Raw genomic sequence first — 9,156 nt, 5'->3', positions numbered from 1 at the left:
TTTGTGAAAATTAAATGTTTCATCTTTTCTTTTGGCTGTATTATTTTCCATAGAAGCCGCCATCAAGTAGAGAAATTGTGAATAGAATGTCATGTAAGTAATTAATCTTATGATTTTACAGATGCACGTAAGATCAAAAGATGAGAATTTGCATGAATGCATGCAGGTATGGTAACCCGGTTTGTTATATTCTGTTAGTCACTTAATTTCATATGGCAAGAAATCAAAGCCCAGACAGCAATCAGTTTGAAATTAATAATTTCATTTACTAACATTTGATTTCTCCTATTGTTGATTTTTTGGTATTCCTTGATGTCCTTAACAAGAAACTTAGTGTTATCTTCACTTCTCTACAGAGCCTACAGTGGTTAATACGCTATCTATGACAACATTCTAACTGGCATGGAGCAACATCCGCTGAACAATTCAGTTTTTTACGATTGTTCCCTACCCATCTGAAGAAAAATGGCATTCAGATACCGGGTTGATTCTTAATCAGTATTAAATAAATTCATTTGTATCCCTACCTGAGAGGAAGGGAACTCCATTATTTTTCCCATGTAACTATATTGATTGTTCAAAAGTGCTAATAGGTGTAATGACAAATCATACACACATTTTTTTTTTAAAGCTGTGAAAACCTAGCAACGGGATACCCTGCTCCTAACTATTGATGGCTTAAAAGATATATTACAGTTATACAGAAGTTTATCTCCTTGCATTATAGAACCAGTGAACAACTGGACCATTCTTTTATAAGAGAAGATTGACTTTTTTGCCGCTTCCTTTGCAATATTTTGCAATATATATGTTCACTTGAATTTTAATTACACTGCAGTAAAGCACTACTGTCTCCAAAATGAGGTAAATGAAGAGAGGAACATCAAAGTGAATTTCTTCCATTGTTTAAGATATCACCAGCTGCCAATAGGAACATGTAATTTGACTTAAAACCTGCCCAATGTATTTAAGACAGTAAAATGTGTGATATACATTATCCTTCCTTTTCTCTCCTTGGTTGAAAAGGAAAAAGAGAACAGTAAAATACACACTAAAAGTAAAACTATCTGTCTTCGTAAAATGCTAACGTTCTGAAAAGAATTATATTGATGAAGTGATGATAATGTTTACATTAAACCCTCACCAAAATCACATGATTTAAGAGGAGAAATGAATTGAGAAACAATCCAAAGATAGTAACAATTAATCATTTATTATGAATATCGATCATATTTAAGAATGACATCTATCAGATAAGCCTTTACATTAATAAAAACAATCAACAAGACTTATCATCATACAACAGACTTGCATTGAAGACTGACAATATATAACTGTGCTAGATCAATCCAACTGTGGTCGTGTGACTCGTGTGAAGGTAAGGCATTGTGAATCAGCTCATATTATAGAACCCTGTGCTTACTGTCATCACCAGAATTAACAGGAACTATTGCAGGGCCAGCATCCGACTCCAAGTGCATCTTTGCAAACTCATCAACAGTTCCTTTCCTTTCATTGATAATGGCTTCTTTCTTTTGCACCTCGGCTTGCTCAACCTTCTCTTTGGTCTTTGTGCTAACATCCTCTGCTGCCTTAGCTATAGCAGAAAAGGCACTTGAGAACCATGAAGCTCCAGTTAATACATAATGATTGCTCATGATAGCAGATCCAGCAACACTAGCCTTTTGCTCAGCAACAGCATAAGCAGACTTTGTCTTTTCAGAGACGCGATATCTTTCGTCCAGATCTCTCATCTTTTCATTTACAATAGCTGTTCCAATGCTTAATTTATCACTTAGACCAATCTTACGATCAATGGAAGCAACAGTGGAAGAAGCATTTGAGGACAAGTTATGACGTTCATCGAAGGCTTTTGCCTTCGTGATTGCATCCTTTCCTAAGATGAAACCCTTGGCAAGCATCGTGCTCATCACGTCTTCAGCCTTCATAACTGTGGTAGGAGTTTGGTCTGTCTGTTGAGAAGAGGATTGTACATTAGAAACTTCATGATACTTGAGAGTTTATCAGTAAGGAAAAAGTTTACAAACACTTAGCATGTTATTTTGACAGTGCTATCTTTTGGCAGATGGCACAAACATATGTTAAGCAAAAGTGTTCATATTTCGTGCATTTGATTACATAAAAGTACTTGTAGCAGCACAAGATGCACCATTACCTCAATCACACAATAAAGTAACTTAGAAAATTAAGTACTTACCACAGTTGAGGCAAGAGCTTCAGGGGGCAGCTGATAGTTCTCCACCGGTGTGATTGTGACATATAGATCACCAATCTTGGAACCCTATACTAGAAACAGGAGAATAAGTGCATGATTTAGGCAAAGAAAATCAATTACAAGTACGTGTTTCATTTTATCGTATCTTATCTTATCTTTCATGAGCTTTAGTGATTAAATAGGAAAGTATTAATTGGGAAATGGTTCAACTCATACATAAACGTAATTATGAAATGTATTGTTATGTTTTCAATATGAAAGTCATTTTGATATAAACATACCGTCAAGAGAACTGCTGTTTCTGCTCCCTGTGTCTCCTTAAAGGTAACATAAGCAACCTGGGTATGATCATTTTCCCTGCAGTGATCATCGAAGGTAAGAGTGACACTTAACGGACAAGTTAAAACAATTATAATGATAAGAAATGAACAAAATTCTGCATTAGAAGTACTCTCACCTTTGCATCTCTATGTATTGAATTTCACCTGAAAATGAGAAGAATTCTCCTATATCCATTGTGCTAGTAGTTAGTGATATGTTGCTAACCTTAACTGTTCGTACCTGTAATAAGGCAAAATGGAGTGAACTTGGAAATTACTGCAACAAGGGATAATTGAAATCCAGCAAAAAAAATTGGCACAGCCAAAATATAAAAGGATAGTGGGGCATAAACAGGAAATGTTTGCAAGGATTACCCTAAGAAACCAATATTATAATGACCAGAAATACAATTTGCCAAACAAAACTGCTATTTGCTACTAGATTATGTATTCTACAATTTTGATGCTAACAAATTTGCTATGTGAAAATTTCTTACTCACGTTTGAAAAATGAGGACTCCAATTATGTGGAGATGTAGAGGAGGGAACCGCTTCAACTTTTTCATTGGTATGGTCCACAGGGGCCTGCATGTGAAATTTTAAATTGAAATACTTTTAGGACGATGCTCCACAAAAATTAGGAGCTAAAGAAACATTACATGCTCAAATGGATATAATGTAGCACAATCTAGTCAAACAGAAAACAAGCTTTATCAGTTCAGAAGACAAAGCAACAGAACAAGAGTCATGAAGCCAACAGGAAATTTTATCTCAAGTTACCAAGACACAATATCAGCAACAGAATGTCCCTTTTGCATGAGGCCTTGTCATCATTCATCATTAATTTAACTAATGCAATTTCATGACTTTACAAATTACAACCACTAGTGAGCATTGCCCAAATAAAAAGTCCTCAAAATGAATAATTTCAATGAGAGAAGAACAATCATGTATCACCAATAGATGTGAGATACCCAGAAGGAATCACAAAACAACAGCAGGTTTAGAACCACATTTTTGGAAAGAATAATTATGTGTGTTAAATACGAAAAAATTGTTCGATCGAGTAGAAATTTTGTAGAATCGGTTGACTCATTGAAAATCCTAATATCAAAAGATTTTAAGAGTTAACTCGAGATTCTAGCTACTACGATCCTAGGATTGCCATACTAATCCCTACCGCTAAAACTTACTAACAATAGAGTTGCCTATACTCAACCATTGCATTAAAGACTCCCTTCAATGTTCTATCCTCTTTGAAACTTGCAAACAAACCGAACATGTCACTGGGGAACATTTAAGATCCAAAGTAGCACTTGATAGGAATAAAACACAATTCCCTACTTGCAAGAATTAGAGGAGCAACAATATCCACTCACAACAAGTATTAACACCAGTACAATAATACCCAATAGCAGTGGAAAAATCACATAAACCAGAAATTAGAGACAAGCTAACACACCAAGATTTTTAACGTGGAAAACCTCCTCAATGAGAGAAGTAAAAACCACGAGTCACCAAGACCAGGATATAGCTTCACTATGATGAAAAATAGGGTACAAGAGAGTCACAAATTATTGCGCAAAACGTGCATACAACAAGCCAAACAACCCAAGCTTCAAAGCTTTCAAAACAAGAACAAGAAGATGAAAATACCACAAAAACAGAGCTGCTGTGAGTGGCCAATATCTCCAGCTACATATTCAAAAAAAAAAAAGTGTATATCAAACGGTTTAACACAGTTTTTTGAAGGATAACTAACAAAGCCATTGCAAGTTATTACAACATTTTTAGTTCCTCATTCCCATACAACAAAGTTACATCGATTTTCTTACGTCTTTTCTGTTTTCTCAGCATCAAAGCACAAACAACACAATGCACCGCAAACAAATATAACAACAAGAGAAGAGATCCATATAGGATCTGAAAAGTTCAACGAACAATGTTAAGCGAAATTACTGGTACATAAAATTGAAAGGGAAAATGTGCCACGAAACGAAGCAGATCTGAGAAAAAAGTTTGAAACTCACCGACATTTCGGACGATACAAAGCCTTCGTATCTTGTTTCTTCTTTTGGTTTGTGAAACAATGGTGAGAGCAATGCCGGGGAGGAAGGTAGATGAAAATGGCAGAGGGGTAGTTTCGTAATTACGAAACCGGGCTGATCCAGCACGATATCGCGTTAGAAGTTAGAACTAACTGTCATGACGTCATCAATCTTGTTATTACCAGCATTTCTCTTCTTTTTAGTTGCAGTTTTTTTTTTTTTTTCATTTTCTTTAGGCTTATAAACAATTAAACATAGCAATAAAGCAGTTTCACATGCTAAATAAAAATAATTAGTTTTTATATCTTTGGAATAAATTATTATTGAAAAATAAAAAAAATAATTATTTTTTATATCAATAGTAAATAATAATACAAAGAACAAAAATATGATTGAATGGTTCAATAAAATATTTTATATTACATTAAAATTAAGGTAGAAATTTAGGTACAGACGTGCAATTAATTTTAAGTAAAGTTGATAGTTAAAAATTGTTAGATAATATTTTAATGAAAATAAATAAAAAATCTAGAAAAAAAAAGGAATAAATAAGAGATTTATTTAACAAAAATTTGTTTTTGTCCAAAAAAAAAACAAAAATTTGTTTGTATTCTTTCAGAACTTATTTCATTATTGTTGGACGAAATAGTTGAACAAAAAAGATCAATTTATTTTAGAGTATCCATATAAATTGTAATATCTCTTTCTTTTTTAGAATCGAAAATGTATAAGAATTGAAAATAAGAAACAATGAAAAATCTTGACAATATGTACAATGGGCTAGTTCTAGCCCACGATGAATTAAAAAATAAGAAACACCCCCTAAATTCTAGTAACAAAACACGTTTACCCACCAATTTTAAATTTAAAGAATCTCCTACCCACTATCAAATCCTAGCCGCGCCTGACCCCTTCAGCATCCCCAACAGTACTGTGACCACCCCTCTAGCAACTTTAGCAGCGCCATCACCCACCCTAGCAACCCCAATAGCGCCGTGACTGTCCTAATTAAAATAACCATCTGGTTACATATAAAACTGATCACCCTTAAAATGTTAAGTCTGTATGCTCCAATCAAATCCAATAAACTAATCATCTAAATGCTCATTAAAACAACCATTTGTATATCTACTGCATTAAACATTCATATTATTTTAATTATACTTACGTAAATAACCATCCGCCGACCCAGTGTAATGAACATTTGCATACAAAAAGACTTTCACTTTTGTACTTGATTCCTGTTGTCAAGCGCAGAGGCCTGCAATTGCGTAGGAGAGGACAACGGCGGGACCAGCATAGAGGTGAGCGGCATGTCCGGTGGTGACGAAGACGCCGGCACCAACCATGCCGCCGACGCTGAGGGTGACGAGGTCATACCAGCGGAGAGTGTGGCGCATGTGGGAACCGGATCGGGTGCGGAGGCAGGTCATCACGTTGTAGGAGGTGAAGACTGAGACGGCACGAGTTGCAAGGCGAGAAGGAGTGTGAGAGAGACGTTGGGAGGGAGAAACCGTCGACACAGAAGAGGGACTGTACGATTGGCGCGATGCGGGAACGACGCAAACTGCGCGACGGTGTTGCTGGACGTTCGTGGTGCGCACGTCGCCGTCGGCCGGAGCTATGGGCGACGGCGACTGGTGTTTGTAGCGGCGCGGCACCGATGAGAGAAGAAGAGACTGGACGAGAAGACAGTCACATCAGATAGGAAAAATGGAAGTCGTTTTTGGAGTTTACATAACTGTTCAAATCCTTTTTTATTTTAAATTTTAAATTGGTAATTATTAAAAATTAATTGTTTATTTATTATTTGATATTAATTTCAATTTTATCCCTATTATATACATTGTACACTAAATTTATTAGCTCCCATACTTTCTCTAGTCAATTTACTATAAACACAAAGAAATTATAAAAAAGTATTTCACATATAATTGTAAATGTAATAATTGTGCCAATTAATGCCCCTACCCTCAAATGATTATGAGAATACAAGCTTATATAAGAATTTCTCATACAAAAATGCTTATTTATTTTGGATTAACATCACTTTCCTACTAGTTTTTCCCTCTTCAATGACCTTCTTGATCTCTTCACTCAGCTTTGAAGCCTTTCCAATGTCCCTGCTTAAAATTTGCAAATTTGATTTACATCAACAAGTAAAAAATGACCAAAGAAAATTCTAAAATCCAAAGAGGAAAAACACAAGTTGAAATATTGAATTAGGTATAAAGAAGTCTTAAATTTAAATCTTACACATAGTTAAATATACATTTTTATATAAATGATGTATGATAAAAAAATATTTTAAGAACAAAGAAAAATTATACATTAAATCTCTCTTCAATTCTTATTAGGGAAAAATATTATTTTAATTCTCAACATTTAGGTTAAATTTTAATTTGGTCTCTAACGTTTTAAACATTTTATTTTTGTTCCAAAAATTTTAAATAGGTTTAATATTATTTTGCCGTTAAATTTGACACTAATAGTTAACGGAATGAGTGATATGTACGTTAATAACGTCATTAGTTAAGTCATATTTTTTTCCATGTGATAGAAAAACATAACCAAAATTTTCTTGGAACACTTTTTTCCTTAATTTCTTTTTTATACAAAACTCTAAATCCTAACAATCAATCATCAACACTTCAAAATCAAAGAAAAATCATTTATATTAGTGATCATTAGTAGATCGATTTTACTTACATATTGAAATCGAATGTTATTAGCTCTTCAATATGTGAATTGTTCGTGTCAAATTTAACGGTGGAACAACATTGAACTCGCCTAAAACTTTTTTAGAATTGAAATAGGACGTTTAAAAAGTTTTGAGACTAAAATAAAACATTTGGAATCAAATTAAAATTCAGTCAAAACCTTAGAAACTAAAATAATACTTTACCCTTCTTATTATACAGAACAAATTAGTAAGTTATAACTTACTTGGTGAAGTTTGCAATTTTTGCCATCTCCCATACATGTAAAGTTTGATCCGAAGTTATTTGATTTTTCTTGTAGAGCTGTCGAAGCATGTCCTTTTGTCTTTCAAATTCGTCTTTTGCTCTGTTTACATTCAAACAATTACTGTGGACTATCTTTCTCACATCTTCAGCAATATTCTCAACCAGTTCATATTCATTCCTGTCACATGGACCCAACATAAGGAAATATGAACCCAAAATATTCGTTAGGAAGATATTTTTTATTGTTTATTTGTATGAATTTAAAAAGAACTGTTTTTTTTTTTTACTTAAAAACAAGTATCATTATCAAAATAAGAGTTACTAATGTTTATTTCTTAACTTAAAAATTATTGTATAATTTACCTTGAAAGTCCATATTACGATTTTAATCTTTACTGGAAAAAAATATTTGATCTTGAATTTGAATGGTAATAACCAAAATCTTTAAGTTAGTAGTCAAATAAATTTAACAATAGTGTTAGAGTGAAAAAAAATACAACCAAAACTTATTTTATTTTTGACTAATTTTTTTTAGAAAAAATATAGGTAGACAATAAAAATATTAAATAATGTGAACAATGGATATATCGAATGTTTAATTTACTACGCGTGCAAATGGTAGCAAAGTCCTTTTTTATTATCAAACATTTTCGAAAACTTAATACTTACATAACTCAAATGACATAATCTTTTTATACTCAGCTGTTGCTACAGAAGTCGTTCAAATCCTCCTATTTTTGAAAAAAAAAACTTGAAAAAAAAGAAAAGTATAGCATACCAACATATTATTATTGCCAACAATAATTAATTATTATGTTTTAAACACATATATAAAGAGACAGATCTAGAAAATATATTTATAAAGACACTTTTATTAAACAGAGTCATAAAAAATACATTTTTATTAGACACATCTACAAAAACATTTCTATTAAATACAGTTATAAATAAGAGTTTGCAGAAGTTGGTAGAAATGCTGTTGGTAACGTAGCGGGATTGAAAAAAAAAAAAAAAAAAACTTAATACTTACATGTTGGCGACGCAGTGCCAGCCTGATAGATTGGCCATTTGTTTCAAGGCGTCCCTCCATGTGGGAACATTTTCAATGCAGTCCTTCTTTTTCATATGCTCTTCAAAAGCCACACCATAACATCCACTTTGATTCCTAACATCAGAGGGGTCCAGATGATAAAATATTGGAAGCACAATCTGATTTCTTGTTCTCTTGCAATCCATTATCTCCGCAACTTCGTCCAAGCACCACTTGGACGAAGCTGTGTGTTCCGATAGAACGATGACCGCAACCGGGGCTTTCCGGATTGCGGAAACAAGTGCTGATGAGATCTCACTGCCTCTTCCCAAATTGAAATCAACGTAGGTATTAACATGTTGCCTTTTGATTGCTCCAAGAAGGTGACTAGTAAAATTGTAGCGAGTGTCGCCACCAAAGCTAAGGAACACATCATAATTTTCATCAGTGTTATTAGTGGCGGTTGTGGCCATCATGGCAGTGATAAAGAAAGAAAGACGAGAACATAGGTTACACATTTTTGTATACTATGTTTGTGAGAGGAAGGTTTCTTCAC

At 33.6% G+C, this 9,156-nt stretch overlaps 3 protein-coding genes across 4 annotated transcripts in view; 1 reads left to right on the top strand and 2 right to left on the bottom strand.

Moving 5' to 3' along the window:
* Positions 1–963, top strand: part of LOC107621219 (cyclin-SDS) — a 6,483-nt gene extending 5,520 nt beyond the window's left edge. The window contains exons 7-8 of the mRNA XM_021114743.1: positions 122–166; positions 357–963. Coding sequence (XP_020970402.1) covers positions 122–166; positions 357–386 — 75 coding nt within the window. The 3' untranslated portion in view covers positions 387–963. The remainder of the gene's footprint in view (positions 1–121; positions 167–356) is intronic.
* On the bottom strand, positions 1,195–4,801 carry LOC107622948 (binding partner of ACD11 1). Of its 2 annotated transcripts, XM_021113554.1 has the most exons (7): positions 4,587–4,801; positions 4,213–4,251; positions 3,058–3,141; positions 2,694–2,797; positions 2,518–2,593; positions 2,219–2,302; positions 1,195–1,973 (listed from the first exon to the last, which is right to left on the bottom strand). In XM_021113554.1, the coding sequence occupies exons 1-7, from the start codon at positions 4,590–4,592 to the stop codon at positions 1,404–1,406; spliced, it is 963 nt and encodes a 320-aa protein (XP_020969213.1). In that variant the 5' UTR covers positions 4,593–4,801; the 3' UTR covers positions 1,195–1,403. The 2 variants fall into 2 exon arrangements, with proteins under 2 accessions (XP_020969213.1, XP_016180516.1); XM_016325030.2 differs by lacking the exon at positions 4,213–4,251 and having other exon boundaries at positions 4,587–4,800.
* LOC107622226 (probable disease resistance protein RPP1) lies at positions 6,527–9,073 on the bottom strand. Its single transcript, XM_021114742.1, has 3 exons — positions 8,601–9,073; positions 7,551–7,748; positions 6,527–6,730 (listed from the first exon to the last, which is right to left on the bottom strand). The coding sequence occupies exons 1-3, from the start codon at positions 9,071–9,073 to the stop codon at positions 6,631–6,633; spliced, it is 771 nt and encodes a 256-aa protein (XP_020970401.1). The 3' UTR covers positions 6,527–6,630.

This window comes from Arachis ipaensis, chromosome B10 (genome assembly GCF_000816755.2).
Source record: "Arachis ipaensis cultivar K30076 chromosome B10, Araip1.1, whole genome shotgun sequence".
In the NCBI taxonomy this organism is placed as follows: Eukaryota; Viridiplantae; Streptophyta; class Magnoliopsida; order Fabales; family Fabaceae; genus Arachis; species Arachis ipaensis.
The sequence above is the reverse complement of the archived record's forward strand: the minus strand, read 5'-3'. Positions and strand labels throughout refer to the sequence as shown.